Source organism: Trematomus bernacchii, unplaced genomic scaffold (genome assembly GCF_902827165.1).
Source record: "Trematomus bernacchii unplaced genomic scaffold, fTreBer1.1, whole genome shotgun sequence".
Lineage (NCBI taxonomy): Eukaryota > Metazoa > Chordata > Actinopteri > Perciformes > Nototheniidae > Trematomus > Trematomus bernacchii.
Window position 1 is genome coordinate 4742321 of NW_022987662.1, and position 18714 is coordinate 4761034.

At 39.1% G+C, this 18714-nt stretch overlaps 1 protein-coding gene across 1 annotated transcript; it reads right to left on the bottom strand.

Moving 5' to 3' along the window:
• Nucleotides 1-8262: 8262 nt before the first annotated feature.
• opn8c (opsin 8, group member c) lies at nucleotides 8263-17113 on the bottom strand. Its single transcript, XM_034135642.1, has 4 exons — nucleotides 17017-17113; nucleotides 14856-15149; nucleotides 12072-12403; nucleotides 8263-10571 (listed from the first exon to the last, which is right to left on the bottom strand). Exons 1-4 carry the CDS (start codon nucleotides 17111-17113, stop codon nucleotides 10077-10079), a joined length of 1218 nt encoding a protein of 405 aa, XP_033991533.1. The 3' UTR covers nucleotides 8263-10076.
• Between the last annotated feature and the right edge of the window lie 1601 nt (nucleotides 17114-18714).

Here is an 18714-nt window from a genome sequence, read left to right on the forward strand (position 1 = left end):
TGTGTTGACAAAGATTTGTGACAATCCATCTGATCATTGTTGAGATATCTCAGTCTGATCAATACAGATTGAATGGCTAAAACCAAACCTTTTTATTTATCAAACCTAACCTTTAATTCACCTTTTTATTTCCCCAGCTGTTAAACATATATCAACTCTCAACTTTAAAAAAAATAAGTAACATATGTGCTATCCTGTTGTGGCCGCTCTAATTGCTTGACAAACTTGAGAATTCAGGTCAAGCCGAACTAAAGACAGAAAGGAAAAAGAGCAAAACGAACAAAAGCAGGAATACAGGACAAAGCACCTCTCTCGGGCCTCTGCAGCATGTTATATGCTTCCTCAGGACACAGAGGACCAGAGTGACCTTTCAGTCCAGAGTGCACTCATGTACTTAAATGTGATGCTCGCTGAACACAGTAGACAAACTGTACCGTCCTCCGCCTTCTTTATGATCAACCAAGGGCCAAGAGAACACTTTTCATTGACATGATAATTATTTCCATCCACTCACAGTTTGAAGGTCAACCCACTGATAGAGCTAAGAGATGATGAGATGTAAAGGAGAGACGGCCAGACGAAACTGCTGTTCAGTTCGCAGATAGCACACATAGACACTTTCCTATGCCATCTTCTGGAAATCACTGTACTACTGATAATGTGTTTTTTGCTTTGGAGATACTGTATCTCTCGTCAATTTTCAATGCTTAACTTATCCGATGGAATATTGAAGACACCAGCAACAACCTGTAAACAAACGACTGACATATATTCACATTTAAAGATTATACTCATAAATCTAGGAGCAACTTCCTCCTGGATTAGTCCTTACAATCTGGCTTTGAGTTTGGCGCATTTTAGTGCTAAGACTTCAGAAACATCCCGAAACACAGCAAAAAAAAGGAAAGATACAGTAAGAAGGTAGATGGTAAAGAGGGACTCTTATTTGTATGGGCCTATTTAAGTGATTCGAAGTAGGAACTGCGGGTGTAATTTCCTGGTAATAACAGACTCTAATGAAAAACCTGGCCATTTAATTTAGAAAAGCAGAATACTCACAGACATATTCTTCCTTAATAAATAAAGAAATGATTGGTTTTCTGGTCTTAGAATATAGAGAGTAACATGTTCATGGTAATGTTTTGTACCTGCACTCAGAGACCATAACTGAGCCATAATTACCCTCTCTGGCCCTGGGTTGAAAGGACACTATCACTTAAAAGGAGCTCCATTTAGGAGTTTAATTGCCATCTGCCAATTCAGACCTCCAGTTTTTCTTGTCTTTGTGCAGCACTCACCTTTTCTAAACCCTCATACGTACAGAAACTGATGAGCAACAATACAGTGATGGTTGTGTCATATTCAAGGGGCGCTGAATTTCACTATTTCCTTTAGATGGTGGATCAATACTCACAGGATGTAGAGAAGCTGCTGCAGCATCATCATAGCTTCCTCTCCTCATTGCTACAACTCCATCATCTGGAGAATCCATGGTAGTTTATTCAAGCAAGACTTCAGCCGCCTGATTTCCTTTGCTGTTCGTTTATCCGTCTGCAAGTGGAGGAGAAGCAGTTTGAGGTCTCTGATGTGAATGAAAACCCGGGGAGCTGTTGCAGAGTGTCCAGCAGAACAGCTTCTCCTGACGTGCTAATGAGGGTTACAACAATGGAGGCCCGGCTGGCACAAGAAATAGTGCCTGACCTAGACTCACAGTGCCACTCTGATGCGAGCCCCACAGAACTGTACCCCTCCGTCGCCCCCACACCCTGTCCTGTTACGCTCCAGTGGGGCGGCTTCCTTCCATAAAGAGATCGCCGTGCGTCCCACCAGGGCCGCCACAAAGTCCCCATTTCCAGGCTAACGAGGGTGAGATGACGTGACTGCCAGTGGCCCCCGAATAACAAGGTCTCACATATTCTTCCCTTCACTAAATGAAAAGCAGCACAAACTCAAAAATGTACCGTAAGAGTTGAGTTTGTAAGGCTACTTTCATGTTTAGCCAAAGCCACATTAAGGACCCTTTATGAATCCAACTCGGCAGATATAGAGTGGTGCAGAAACCAAGTCCTAAAACCCGGAAATAATTTTGTATAACTTCTGGTTCCCTATTCCTGGCAGTCAACGTTTTTTTGTATGTGTTTTTGGTTAAACGGCTGAAATAAGGTATGTGATCAACAAAATGAAATGTGCCAGCAAATACCCCACTTATGAATGTACCAAGGTTTCTTTGTGTCATAATATAGTTTTTTCAATCAAAAACTCAATGAGGCCACTTACTGTAACGTCATCACACTCAACACGAGTCTATCTTTAGCTAAGCTGATGGGACACTCAGCTGTGCGACAGTGATGTGGTTGCTTATAGCCAATTCCATTAGATTTTTACTCATGCCAATTTCCTTCATGCTTCAATCTTAAAGGAGAGGTGTCATGCTTTTCCGGTTATTACCCGTCCCCTTGTGTGTTATGAAGGTTTTTATGCATGTAAACGGTCTGCAGAGTCAAAACCCTCAAAGTACACCCTGTAGCGAGTAAAACTCTAACACCTCCCCAAAACGCCTCGTTGGAGATATGTCATTGTCCATTTGATTCTTCCGGGTACGGCATGATGTCAACCCGTACCCGGAACGAAATGGACCAATCCGTGGAGCCGTTACGTTATGTCCGCGGAGCCGTTACGTTAAGCCACCGCTGATTGGTCCAAATTGACCAATCCACGGACTTCCTCACACACACATCTGTGTGCAGGGAGCAGGCAGCTCAGCTGATTTCTCCTCCCTGGCTGCAGGCTGATAACAGACAGTTGGGATCGCGGCGAAATTCTCTCTGCAGACCCATTCTCACAGCGTTTATCAACCTTTTTCTTACTCAATATCAAGCCACACTTATTGTTTTTACTTCGGCTTTGTGTGTGCTCAGGATGAGTTTGGCTGTGTTTCGCTATGTATCCTAAACAAGGAAACAACACCTCCACGGAGCTCAGCGCGATTCACAACGTCCCGACCAATCAGAGCACACTGTGCTCACAGGGAGGGTGGGGGCTGGAGCTATTGGAGCTACAACGAGCCGTTAAAGGCAGAGAGTGAAATTCAGTGAATACAAGTAGTTTACAGAGATGCTGTATGAGAAACCAATGTGAGTTTGGAAAAATGCACAGTATAAATCTATTTTAGTATACCTCAACAATGGAATTATGATCAGTGGAAATGGCCATGACACCTCTCCTTTAAAGTGGCGTTTTGATTGAAGGACCCCATGCGATGCTAACTTTCTGGTTCACCTACAAATATCATGTCTAAAATGGACAACATTAGGAGATTTAAACAATGCAGCGATTCTGCACTGCGGTCAACTCAGCCGTCTCTCGAGTTTATTATTTTTTCTGCCATTAGTTCTTCTTGAGGCTGGCTGCAACAAGTCCTCCAACTCATACGACCAAATAGGTCGATTGTTCAAGCCCTTATTACGACCAAATAGGTTGTTTGTTCAAGCGCTTAATACGACCTATAATCACGTTTTAAAGTTTTCGCCCTCTAGTGCTCCCGTTGATTGCAAACGTTACAGAGGGTCGTTTATTCACAAATAACCCTCTCTCTAAAATCCTAAATTGTAGGATAGTTTGGCCATTAAAATGCTTTTTGATTAGATTTCTAGCAAGAAGTGTATATTGCTCTTTTAGAATCCACGTCCAGTCGATATGTAGGATCTATAGTTTGATAGATATTACGAAGATGATTTGAGGTTTCGTCAGGAGAACGTGTATATGCGGCAGCTTCCATGTAAAGTTACCCAACCCTCACGGGGTGAAAACAGTATTTCCGGTCTCGAAGTTTTCATCATAAAACCAATGATCAAATGTAACAGTGATATCTGCAGTACTCATCCACTAAAAAACATCAGTTTATCCTTGTTAATTACACGATATTAATTGGTTTAAATTGTGTACAATGCTTTTGTGTTTTTCCCATAGGTTTTTCTCTTTCGATTCTGAGAGACACATTTCTTTTTTCAGAGGTTTTGATAAGAGGCTAAATTAAACATCGAACTACCCATAGTCCTGGATGTTTTAGCCGCAATGCACGTCGGGATATGGTGTTTATGCGATATGAAATCGGAAAACATTTAAAAAGAAAATAATAATACTTTATTCCGAGTGTTCTTGCTTTTCTCTTTGGAAGTCATCACATAACGGCATTGTAATACACGGTTCGGCTGCATTAAATATTACACATCTGCCGTAGTTATTTATTTATAGAGCCCTGATTAGAAGACTTCTGAACAAACTGGAAGAAATGCCGCCAAAACTGAATATGTGACGTGAATCATAAATATATCAGCAATTACACAACATCTTCCATTTCTTTTCACACAATAAGGGCTATAAAATAATTCATACTGGGTAGTTTATTTAGTTTAAAAAAAAGTATCCGCTGATTTACAGACGTCTCTTTCCCAATGTTAGTCAATGAGGAAAAGTCTTTCTGGGCCCAGTGACGTCACGGACTGATACGGAAGTTGTAGTACCGCCGTTTGGACACAACGAATATTTTCATCAGAGTCCGGCGCACTTCCTGGGGGCTTGGGCATGGCTAGAATTGGTGATCTGTTTGGTATTTTGGTCAAAACACTTCATAGACATGTTTTTTATATATTTTTATATATCTGAGACCTATGCTATTGCCTAAAAATAGCATGATAGGTGCACTTTAATTTGTATCCATGTTACACTTCTTCACACAATGATCGTTGACTGATTTCTCAGTATTCATAAAAGTAAAACAAGAATTAAAAACACAGGTAGAGAACTAGAAAAATATAAAAAATAGTAAAAAAGATAGTAAAATATAACAGTACATTTCAATGGAATGGAATAAAAAGGAATAAAACATGGAATAATCATGAATTTGCTTCCTAATTTATAATGTAACTCCCACTTGTGTGAAATAAAGAAACTACAGTAAGCACAACAACAAGTTAACAGCTTATGTTCTCCTCCACAAATCCAATAATGACACTGATGTTTATATCACAGACAGACTATCGCTATTAAAATTCAGGGTCTTCATTCGACTGACCTGCAGCTAGACTTGACATGCTATCCCCAGTGATAACTTGTCAGTGGCGGGGGGGACATTAAAACAAACAAACATGCCTTTTGTTCTTTGTTTTTTTAGTCGGTTATTGTCCTGGAGGACTCCATTAAGGCCCCGTCCACACAGAGACGAAAACGAAAACGAACCGAGGTCGATATCAAAAAAGTCTTCCGTTCACACGGAATCGGCTCAAGGAACGTGTCCGTCCACACGAGACCGCTCGACCCGCTGGAGACGCTGTAGTACATATGCCGGGCCTGTAAGTGGCGCTGTACTTCCGCCACAAAATACACCAAAAGCAGCGAATAAGACCCCCCGAGTATGGTTGCCATGGTTGCCTGGTTGCCCTTCTGTTTATTCTCCGTGGTGGATTTAGCAACAGGTTTATGTAGTTCTCCATGTCCACTTGTTGCTGATGGTTGTGGTAGATGAGCTGTAGATTTTGCACTAACATCTGTATCATGGTCAGTAGCGTCTGGAGCACGAACGCAACCCTGTGATCCGCCATTGCATCAGCAATGACGCGGGTGACGCGAGGGTGAGCAGCAGAGGTGGGGAGAGGCGGGGCTATGATCGTTTAGGGCGTACACACGGTGCCGCAAGCGTTACGTTACCAGACCTTCCCACTTTGGGATACGTTATCGTTTGAGGGCTCCGTTTCCGCGGCTCCGTTACGGCCTCTCGTGGACGAACCGTCCATACGATAAAGAACTATAACGGATAACACCCGCTTCGTCTCCGTGTGGACGGGGCCTAAGTCTTGTTTAGTAGATCATTGTTTATAGTTTTTAAAGCTCAGCGTGAAAGCATTTCTGATAGTTTACTTGTTTTAATGGTTGGATCTTAGATTTCTAGTAAATGAAAGGTGACTTTTATTAAGTTATTGTTACTGCAATATAAGATCACATGTTTCATTAATAGATCCACTTTTGAGACAGTTTAGGATTTTGTAGAGGTGAGTGTGTGTTTTAATTGGCAGTAAAAAGTGATTAAAGTGATATCCCTTTTTGTAATGCCTTCTCGTGCACGGATGCAGCTTTTTCCTTTTCAGAGTTGAAGTTGTGTACACACTAACCAAAGCACAACAATGCATGCATGTTTTTGTTGTTACATTTGGTTGAGTGTGCATCACTACCGTTGTATTTCGGAAAAAACTCATGTGAAGTTCATAGTGGGATTCACAATTAAGTCTCGTGATGATTTGCACGAGGAATAAAAACACTTATCAATGCAGCCTTTTGTGAGGAGGTTACATAATGTGTGGCACATACTCAAAGCCCGGGTAAACATCTCACTGCTCATGTTTACAGACCTCACAGGAATAATCTGACTCAATAACACCTTCAGTCACCTGAAATTGAAATGTCAGTCTCTTTTTCATGATTCCTAGGTCAGTCTGTTCCTTTTACCTGGGTGTGTGTGTGAGTGTATGTGACTTAATCATGGTCTGTGGCTATTAGCCCTGCACACATGTTAGAAGAAGTCCCCCGGAGAGCTGACAAACAGGCCTGTAAGTTAATCGTATAGAAAGCATCAAATTAGCATCTGATCACGTTTTGTTAGCTCTTACACCTGCGACAATGTATGGGTCTTGGGGGGGGGGGGGGGGGGGCTAAGGGGCGGGACATCGCTAAGCGGTTGATCAATCACAACAGAGTCTGTTAGCTAACCAATCAGAGCAGTTTGGGCTCTGGTTTCAGACAGAGGGTGAAAAGAGGTGCTGTAGCACAGGCAGTATGAGAAAAATAAAGATGCTGCTCACGCTCTATGCTCAGGCTTCATCTCCTGCAGACACAGCTGGATTCCAACTCTCAATCTACTTTGAGCTCTTTAAGGAGGCGGTGCACACGGCCCGGCGCGTCACGTGATCCCAGCCTGAAAGAGCTGTGCTGTAGCTTTATCACACACACACAGACACACACACACACACACACACACATACACATACACATACACATACACATACACACACACACACACACACACACACACACACACACACACACACACACACACACACACACACACACACACACACATACACATACACACACATTCACATACACATATACACACTGGTGTACCTCAAACAAAATCACAGTGTGAAATCCAATCCCCCTCCAATGTCAATTTTACTATATATTATATTTACTCCTATAGTTCTTTTTTATATTTTATTTACCTGTCTTGTCATATTTAATTGTTATAATTGTCCTTACGGATCCACTTACTGTATAAATCACATTTCTGCACAATACTCTTTTGAAACTGCACATCTCTTTCACTTATAAATTAAATTGTAAATATTTTTTCACAATATTTTTGCCATATTCTTATTTTATTTCCTCTTTTATATTCATGTTCCTTGAAAATATTATTTTATTTTATATCAGTGTTTCCAATAGTTTTGATGTTATTCCTTTAACTGCTCTTTAACTTTATACTTAACATTTCTCTTAATGTGTTTATGTATGCACTTTTATACACCAAAGCAAATTCCTTGTATGTAAAAACACGCCTGGCAATAACTTCAGATTGTACTTGTGTAACCAAAGTGACAATTAACACCTTTAACTGGGTTTATCGGCTTGTTTTGGTGCTAACTAGGCAGCTGTGCTACGAGAGCGGTGAGAGTGAATCAATGAGCTCTTAAAGAAACTCTTTATTCTAAGATTAATAAGAAGCTTTTTATAGGTGTCAGGTCATTATTCTGAACTGACACGTTGCCTTCAATTTGATACAGGTATTGAAATAGTAACTTTAATTTAAATATATCATCAAGTGGACAGTTATTACCATTCAAATAGCTGTTAAAAACGTTCCCTCTCTCTGTTAATGCCTAGTTGTTGCCATTATTGACTACAAAGAGCTCATTAAACAAGGAGAGTGTTAATATAGGAGACGTTATTCTGGTCTTTGAGACATTTTCATTTCTTTACATTCATGCAGCTGTTGAATCAATGAAGAATGAGACGTGGATTGAATAGAAATGTGAGAATATGTTACAATTTGAAACCATGAAATATTAACAGTAAAGAGAAGGGTTCACAATGTCTTTGGTTTGAGCCGTTTATTATACTTAGGACAAATTCCCAGTTTAAATATCTGATAATATCCAAAAGCTTAAAACAGACAGCCGGAGTTATTTGTCAAATACATATATATATAATACATGAAGAACCATAACATGGATCTCCATATGTAGCTCCATATATATAAATATCAACATCAGGTTGTCCCTTTTACTTGAGGTTAGTAGTTGAGGTATGATGTGTGACGTTGCTACACTTTCACAGATACATAAAGCTAATCATTCATTTAAAATTGATCTCAAAAGTCAGAATTTATACTTGCTGGAAAATAATTATTTAATTCACAATAATATACAAAGAAATGTAAGGACAAAATAAATATGGGATATGGAAACGGGATAGATGGAAGAGATTCCTGTGATTATGACTTGCAAATATTCACTTTTTTAAGACGTATTTTTGAGTTGGAATAACATACAGTGTATTGACTATATTCACATTAGTGCCAAATCCACTATGTTTTATGTTTCTCTGATAAAATCCCAGTTTCCATGTCACACTTATGAGTTTGGGGTTGACGTGAATGCTATTAGCAGGTCAGAACCTCGGAAATAATATACCTTTGATATGACATTCGGGCAGCAGAAAGCACAGCACTACTTTCAGCTAAATGCTAACACCAGCAAGAACACAAATCTGACAAATGCAATGCTTACATACTGATACAAACTACAGCTAAGGCTGAGTGAAATGTCATTCACTTGCTGACATTGGACAAATAGAAATGGTGATATAAAAAGATATATCCCCAAAGTCCCTGATAATAATCCTCTGATATCAGCGCAGATTTTGAAGGCAGTTCCTCTTGCACTTGTTCAGAAGTTTTAATCAACGTGAGCCTCAAAGTGGAATTAGAGGAAATGTCAGAGGATCACCAAAGTCACAGTCTCGTCTTCTCCTGGGGAACAAGAATGTCCTTTCAGCATTTCATGATAATCCATCCAAACATTTTTTAGATATTAAGCCCTGACCAATGTGAACGATTCACACTGCTGGCGTTGTTAAAAAAGATATGATATAACATCAACGATGGCTTTGTTTCATTGCAACTTGTACATCGACTATCAACATTATTATCCCCTTCTGTGATGAGAAAATAAAAGCAGAGAGGAAAGTTTCACCTCTCTGATTTGTAGTGCAAGTGAAAAGAAACGTTAAAGTTATGTAACACAGATTATAGTTGCATGTAACAAGTTTACCTGACATTTCCAGAACGTTTTTGTCCCATAAATCAAGTTGCTGTGAGAACCAAGGACAAGCTTTGCTACACAGCTACAACATATTATTGATGGACTGTAGGCACATAGAAACTCTTATATATAAGCACTTTACAAAAAAAAACACAGCACTTGGAACATGATTATTATCTAAATGGAATTTCCAATGGATGAATTGAATGACTTTGAACAAATGCAGTGAATGCAATAGAAATGAAGGATTTGGAATGACACAGCACTTCACCCACAGATACATTTCGTCTCTGCATCTCACTCTAGCAATAGCACTAGTCTGAGAGAATACACTGAAACACCAGGCTTTTTGCTTGGTGTCAAAACCAACCAAAGGTGTCTCTCGCCAGCTGAACAGTTTCTTCCCCTCTGCTACCAGCCTCATCAATAAGGCTCACTTCTTTTCTTATTACTGCCGAATTTTTTTTTATTCCATATTTTATTCCTTTTTATTCCATTCCATGTAAATACTGTTATATTTATATTTGACTATATTTTTTATTATTTTAATATTTGTTCTAGTTCTCTATCTGTGTTTAAATTGTTGTTTTACTTTTATGTATGCACCACGACACCTAGTCAAATTCCTCATAAGTGTAAACCTACCTGGTAATAAACCTGTTTCTGTTTCTGATTCTGAGATAAATCCCCCATTTAAACAGTTCATAAGGACACAGGCTTGATGTCTTTTCCAGGATTCTTTTCCAAAATCTTGGGGGCTTCTTTCGCCGTTGATTCCCAGCAGGTTTGAACCAGCTTCTGGTTGTTGGTGATGCATTTTTCTTGTTCTTTGCTCTTGCTTTTGCTGCGAGTTCTGTCCTGAGACACACCACCTCTCTTCTTCCGGACGCATCTTCTTTCCTGCAGCTGGATGTGGATGGGAAAATGGTGTTCGATGGGGACGTGGACACTCACTCGATTTCCTCCAAGCTTGCGCCCGATTGAACGGAGCATGTGGCGGAGCTCCTTCTGAAACGTCCTGTTGAAGTAGAAGTAGATGAACGGGTTGTAGATGTGCGAGCTTTTAGCGAAGAGTGCGGGAAACAGGTATCCCTCAGAAGCCATGTACACATGCTCCTCGTGGAAAATGAAGAGAAAGGACACGATAGCGTACGGCGCCCAGGCAATCACAAACCCCAGGCTGACGCAGAAGAACATCTGGAAGAGGAAGTAACAGATAACCGAAGATACACATTGGAAATACTTTAGTGCTGTAAATAAATAATGAATCATTAGGGGTGTAATCCTTTAAAGCTGGTCTCTTGGAGACTGTAGAAAAACAAATACAATGCTAATGTGGTCAAGCAGCCTATCAAAATCAATGTTTGTAAGTTATGACTGTCCTGAAAAAGTGACAGCATCAGTCACATGTTTAAATGTTTATTTTCAGTTGCAAATGAGGAAACTTTTCCTCATTTGAAGCAGAAGCTTAGTGTGTAGAAATGTGTCTTACTCACCACAGCCTGACATGAATATTCAGGCGCTTATAAACCTCAAATGGGATTTTGTTTTTTTACCATAACCCCAATCATTTGCTAAAGTACACCGAATCCTAGTTTTGTAAAATGTATTGCACTAAAAACAGGAAAACAAAACCCCTCTATGGCTGACTTTTATTAACCGGTAGCCACTGTTGACAAAGGTAGACATTAAATTGTTTATAAGCCAAAGGAGTTGGGTACTGCCGCCTGAACAGAGTCGGAACAACTACTCAGATCAGTAAAAGTCATCTATTTCAAGTATCAAAAGTAAATATACTAATTTTGAAGAATGGCCTTTTTTGCTGTTTAATCTCGTTATACAATAATATTATTATGTTTTTATCACAAACAAATACAATTCAAATGATTTATGATACAGTGCTGCATCAAATCATATAAAAATATCCTGTGTTTTTATATACAAAGTAGTTATGATTGTTAAAGGTGGGGTAGTTAAGTTTGAGAAACCGTCTCGAGATACACTTTTTGCTATAATCCATGGAATGCTCTTAACATCCCGATAGCAATGAATATCTTAAGTGCTTTGACCAAAAATCCATAAAAAAATTTCATCTGTGGAAGCCGTAGTACTGTGAAAAGCACGACCAATCATTTTAGCCGGCCCGGCTAAAATAACTGGATGGCGTACCTGCCTGTCAGCCTTCCATCGGTGCACAAACTTATCTCGTGCCCTCATTGGTCATGTGCGCGTTCGTTTGTGTGTTGGAGGAGGGGCTCTATAAGGAAGTGGCAGATTTTTTCCGGCTGTGTATTTTCAAATTTTAGCGCACTCGAGTTGGTTTCTCCAAAATTACCTACCCCACCTTTAAATGAATGTATTTGGGTAAAAATAAAAGCATTTGCTTCAAAAGTGGAACTGGATGGAAATACTCCGGTAAATGAGCTTTTTCACATTGCCAACTGGCCGCTCGACCCAATTATTTAGTTAAGTGTCTCCATTATTTTACAAATAGTCGTCAATATAAATTGAATATTTCCATTGCAAAATAGATCCATTTCCAACCAGTCCAACCCCATGTTGTTTCTTGAGTGCTCTTCACTAAGTTAAACCCTAAAACTAGCTTAATAAAATCTAAATTAAGCCAAGTTGTAGATGCCTAGATTTAAGGAAGCCACTGCAATGAAGTCGTTCCAGAAAGAAAACGTAGTTTCTCACCATGGAGAGTCGTTTTTCGATGTATCGCATGTTGTTGCGGATGCCCCTCGCAGACAAAGAGTAGGAATAGCGGTTAAGCTTGGCGAGGATCAGACACTGAGACACCACGATGAGGACGACGGGGATCAGCGCGAAGACGGTGAAGGTACAGATGATGTAGAAGGCGTCCTTGGTGGATGAGTGGTAGCCCCTCCAGGCCACGGTGCAGGACAGGCCGTACGGCTCGGGGACGTACTCGCCCCATCCGAACAGAGGGAGGCAGGACCACACCACGGCCACCAGCCAGATGGCAAAGCACATCAGCCGGATGTTAGATTCTTCTAACCACACATCTGTGAAGAAAAGTCAGAAGAGTCACTTTTGATCCATTCAGAAATGTTCCGCGACTCGCTTTTGGACCGCTTTCCACTAGTTGGGAAACACTTGTCTAGCAGTTATACACTATAAAATGTATCTCGCTGCTTTATTGCTAAGGAATAGTTCAACGTTTTGGCAAGTTTGCTTTCTCTCTCGCTGAGATAAACATTAAATTATTGGTAGCATTTTCTAATTTTCCATGTCTACAATGCATTGTATTCTATTTATAGCACAGTATGAATATAACAATCATAAATACTTAATAACAATAATCATAACACATTATAAAGCATTTTAAGGACTTATAAGGTCAAGTATAATGAGGTTTCATAAAAATCACTGTCCTAATATGTAAATAATAATTAAAATGCATTTTGTGGCATTATAAAAAACATATAATATAATAATAAAACAATATGATCCTTAAGAATATGTCACTGAGTAGCAATTATAAGTATTACATGCTTATACTTAATGCATTAAACAGATCATAAGGCATTTGGGTATGTGCGTCATAGCACATGCCCACAGAGATTGATACAGCACTCTGTAGAGACATTTAAATCAAGTAACTAAGCAAAGCTAAAATGAGCTAATTTGCTAGTTAGCTTAGCTTAGCACAACGACTGAAAACAGGGGGGAACAGCTAGCATGGCTCTGTCCAAAGGTACAAAAACAAAACACCCACCTGCACCTCTAAGCTCACTCAAGGTTATGTCCTCTTATTTTTCCGAAATCTGTAGAACAAAGTTTAATTATTTTTGTACAGATTCAACAAATAATATATATGTGGTAGTTAGTGAGCTTTAGGGGTGCTGAAAAGCAGAGCTAGTTATTCAGGGCTGTCCCTCCCTACAGGCCGATCATGCAGGTTGCATGGGGCCTCACATTGCGCAGGGGGCCTCGCACAGGGTGTCTCGGCTTATGAGCTTGGCTTGTGCGCAGTTCTCCACGCACTCTCTGCATAGCATATAGGCTAATGGAGATGCAGTTATTTCCAGCATTCTTTATTTACCATTCATTCAAGTATTGTATGCCTTTTATCTGCTAATGTACAGGAGGAAGAGTGATAAACTGTCTGTCTAGTTGGCTTACATAACAGTTAAAGTTTACGGCCTAAAAAACATGGAGCATTTTTTTCCCCTTTTATTCATTTTTATGTCAATTTGCACATTTCATGGTGATGCTCAGCCTCTCCCCTTAACTCCTAACAGTCATCATCATGTCAACCACAACACAGAGAAATACTGATAGAAATATGTGTGTAGTTGTTGATACATTGCTGACAGAGGGAACTACATTTGAATACAGATTTAAGAAATATCAGTTTTTGAGCATGTAATAAGCATGTTTTGTCTTGACTATATTACAACTATATTATAATAAAATAATATAGTATTTATTATTGAATTGATTATGATTATGATTATTATTATTAGTAGAATAATCTCACAATGTCGCTTGGGGCCCCAAGTTGGCCAGGGACGGCCTTGTAGTTATTCCTCCTCTAACTGGCTGCTGCTTTTAGCTTCACACTGTGCATGAAAGTGGTATTGCAGTATTAAATAGAAAACACATATTTTTCTGTAAAATGTCAATCAATGAACTTAAAAAGAAAAGCTCAAGTTCTTCATAAATGGAGACTCAATCACCATCAGTCACATTTATGATGAAAAGCATCTTGAGTGAGGCCATTTATGCACAGACAGGTTTGTGAAACACTGATTAAAGCTCTGATGTAACATTTGTGCCTCGTTATCACCATTTGTATGAGACATTTAAAAAAGTGTTGCTGAATCATCAGACAAACATGCTCTTTAATGTCAATTCTGACATCTTGAGAGAAGGAAGAAAGAGACAGTTATGTCATTAAAAACGTTGTCTCTCATAAACCTATGGCTTTGAGAAAAAAAATGTGTGTTGTTAAACCAAAATAAATCAGAGAATGAAAGACTACAACCAGAGAGAAGTGCTTATTAAGGCTGACAGACCAATGACATAACAATGCAGCAAAGGCAAAACATGTTAATAAGCCAAAGGATTCACCAATAATACAAATAAATAATAAATATACCTTTCCTGCTGTAAATCTACTACTTCTCATATTTCCTGTGCTGCAGCACCTCTTTTCACCCTTTGTCTGAAAACAGAGCCCAGTCTGCTCTGATTGGTTAGCTGGCCGGCTCTGTTGTGATTGGTCGATCGCTTAAAGATGTCCCGCCCCTATCCTATCACGTACAATGTGTTGGAGCGCTAGCCAATAGAAACGTTACTGTTACATATTGATGTCATGATGTTATGGAAGTAAACAAAGGAGTCCAATGGAGGCGTTCCAAGCAGGGTCCAACCTATTTAACACTACAGGAAAGGGAAAACCCCAAAAAGCAGATGGGCCCCTTTAAATCCACATCCTTTCACTGCCCTCACCGTAAACCAAGCTGTTGCAGATCTTCATGTAGCGGGTGACGCTGATGGCTGCCACAGTGAACATGCCACACAGGCCGCAGAAGAAGCAGCCGAGACCGTAGTACACACACGTGATGTTTCCTCCCAGCCAGCTGTGGCTGAACGAGGATATGATGGAGAATGGGTAGAAGCAGATGCAGACCAGGAAGTCGGCCAGGGCCAGGTTGACGCACAGCAGCTCCGAGCCCACCAACTTGTTCCTCCTGCGGTAACAAACGAGCAGAACCAGCCCGTTGCCCAGGACAGAGAGCAGGACTGGACAGGAGATGAGAGGAGAAGACGTTTCATAATACAAGCTGCATTTATTGACTAGTTGGCCACTTGGACAACAAGGAACCTGTTACCACACACACACACACGCACGCACGCACACACACACACACACACACACACACACACACACACACACACACACACACACACACACACACACACACACACCACACACACACACACACACACACACACACACACACACACACACACACACACACACACACACACACACACACACACACACACACACACACACACACACACACACACACACACACAAAACCACAGTGTGAAATCCAATCGCCCTCCAATGTCAATTTTACTATATATTATATTTACTCCTATAGTTCTTTTTTTATATATATTTTACCTGTCTTGTCATATTTTATAGGTAATGATGCAAAGGCTGCCTAATAAAAACACATCCCTCACCTCCCTGATGGAAAAGAGTGACTAACAGTATACTGTGTGTATGATAATACAATAATGTATCCTCCTTATACAGCCACCATAAGCCGAAAAATATATCCCTTAGCAACTGTAAATACTGCACAGCTGCCAATTATTCTATGTTAATGTACGTTCTCATATACAGGGGCATTTAGGATTATGACTAGCACCTGATGAAAGGCAAGCTTTATTCAAGGCTTCTCTCTATTGAGCTAACGAACTGAATTAAGTTGCTATTTTCTCCTTGCACCACCTATGTGTCTTTTCATGCACATCATGATTTAACAGCAGAAATTAACACATTTTTTCTATACAAATAAATGATTTAGAAGATAAGTGAGGCGATTTGAGCACTGTGCTCTCTGATTTCTAGTTGAATGTATATGGCGTATATTTGAATCCAATGTACTTAATTACCTTGATTAACCCCAGATTATTAATAAGTAAACACACATATAATAAATAAATTAACACACATTTCTGAAAAACAGTACTCCACTGATTCCCCCAAAGGCTTCTTGTAAAAAAAACCTAACATATAATAAATATATCCACACTTTTCTGAAAAGAAGAGCTCCATCAATTCCCCAAAGGCTTTTAATAAAAAAACACATATAATTAATAAATTAAATCAAAGTGCTACATTAATGCCCCCTAAAGGTCATTAAAAACCTAACTTATAATAAATATATCCACACAGAATGAGCAATGTCCCTGCCAAATAAACGAATGAAATAAAAATAAAATGTTGTGAAAATAATTGCTCCATTAATATCCCCTAAAAGCTTCTTATAAGACACTAACTAATATATCCACACTTTTTGGAAAATAAGTACTGATTCCCCCAAAGGCTATTAATACAAAAAACACACATATAATAAATAAATATACACTTGAAAAAAAGGCTCCATTAATTAACCCCAGACTATTAATAAGAAAACACTCATATAATAAATCAATTAACACACACTTCTGAAAAACAGTGGTCCACTCATTCCCCAAAAGGCTTCTTATATAAAAACCTAACTTATAATAAATATATCCACACTTTTGTGAAAATAATTGCTCCATTAATATCCCTTAAAAGCTTCTTATAAAAATATAATATATCCACACTTTTTGGGGAAATAAGTGCTACATGATTCCCCCAAAGGCTATTAATACAAAAAACACACGTATAATAAATGAATATACACTTAAAAAAAAAAAGGCTCCATGAATTAACCCCAGAGACTATTATTAAGAACCCTAACCTAAAAAAAAAAAAAAATGTCTAACATTACTTCCTGGTTTCCTGTATCGTCTATTAAAAGAATACAACTTTTAAATGAGAAGTATTTATATTTAGTTTTATCAGTGAAGAAAAACACTTCAATATAATACTGAACTCACGGACCCACGGAGAGGATGGCCACCCCCACGCAGGAGTCCGCGGCGGGGCTCAGGGTGGAGGTGAAGGCGGAGGAGCTCCGGTTCTCCTCAGAGCGGTTCATTAGCTGGAGCTGGATCCGGTCTCGGAGTCTCCTTCGCGAGAGAGACACGAAGGTGAGAGCACGGAGGATCACTTTTATAGGAGCCGATGGGTCTCCATGGTAACCAGCATGCTCCCTGAACCAGAAGGGGTTAACTGGGTGGGGGGGGGGGGGACACATCCCATCAGGAGTGACATATCAGGCATGATAATGAGAGGCAGTCACACTGACAAACACCTTTGAAAATAATGGTACTAATGATCATTAATGTTGTGTGATTGACCTCTAATTAGTTGGGTTGGATCCTGTGAAAACACGTTTTAATTGAGCTTCCATCTCTTTAGTTTCCAATAACATGTTCACTCCATACAGTATTTATGTGTGCATCTCTGTAGGCTATAATGTGTACAGTATGCGCTGCATATACTGTATGTGTAAATATGTGTGTTTGTTTTATGTGTGTTTGGATCTTTTACATTTAAAAAAAATACCAATACCACATATTATCAGAGATGGAAGAAGTACTCAGATCGTGTACTCAAGTAAAAGTAGAAGTAGGAATACTGATATGTTTTGATTATAATTAATGATGCATTAAAGTGTTCTCAAAGCTGGTAAAGGTGCAGCTATTTTAATGACTTTGTATACTGCAGGGTAGCTTGTGAATTTACTCCAGGTGGAACTAAAGTCTTATTTAAGTGTTGATTATATTTCACATCATTCATCCAAATATGCAGAGTAACTCAAGGTATTAAATACATGTAGTGGAGTGAAAGTATAATATTTACCTCAGAATTGTAGTGGAGTAGAAGCGCATAGCAAAAAATGGAAATACTCAAGTTAAGCACAAGTACCTACAATTGTACTTAAGTACAGTACTTGAGTTAATCTACTCAGTTACTTTACACCACTGCATATTATAAATACATGAAAAATAATTAAACATTCTGCATTGATATCCTTAAGAGAAAAACCTACAATATTTACCACTGAGATGCAACAGAGCAGACATAAGTGAAAATGGAAAAATTGAAAGAAAAAGTACTTCAAAATTGAATTTCGGACAGTATTCGAGTGAATGTACTTCATTCAACAACTACTTCTGTTTTTATGCAGGTGTGTGTGTGTGTGTGTGTGTGTGTGTGTGTGTGTGTTGCACCATAATGAGTATCACGCAAGGTATTGGTTTTAATTGTCTATACAAAAATTGTAACAAAAAAAAAAGAGATGTACCCAACCACCTCCTGTGTCCTTATTAAAGAAATATAAAATATATAACCAAATGCAATAAAATGAAGTAAACAAACTGGACACTTAAAGATCCAAATACAGCATTTTATGTATGCAGTTCATATGAATCCCAGGGAGTGAAGAGTTAATTAAGTTAATTAAGTTAATTAAGTAAAATCACTACTTGAAATGAAAAAATATTTATTTGTTTTTCTCCCTCAGTAAGCTGTAATTTCATATTGATTACAAATAAAGCTATGGATGAAGCCCTACACTTTAAAAATTATGAAAAGTGAGAACAATGCATGGAAGTGTCTAACAGGTGGAAGGAACGACTCACCTCCAGGTATTACAGCACTGCTATTTAGAGAAAGAGCTGTAATGACAGCTTG

Bases quoted from the DNA above. Each gene is read 5' to 3' on its own strand.
- opn8c (XM_034135642.1), bottom strand. From the start codon at position 17,113: ATGAACCGCTCTGAGGAGAACCGGAGCTCCTCCGCCTTCACCTCCACC. The intron at 15,150-17,016 runs GTCCGTGAGTTC...TCTCCTGTCCAG, and splicing joins GGTGGCCATCCTCTCCGTGG to TCCTGCTCTCTGTCCTGGGC. The intron at 12,404-14,855 runs GTGAGGGCAGTG...TTTTCTTCACAG, and splicing joins CTGCAACAGCTTGGTTTACG to ATGTGTGGTTAGAAGAATCT.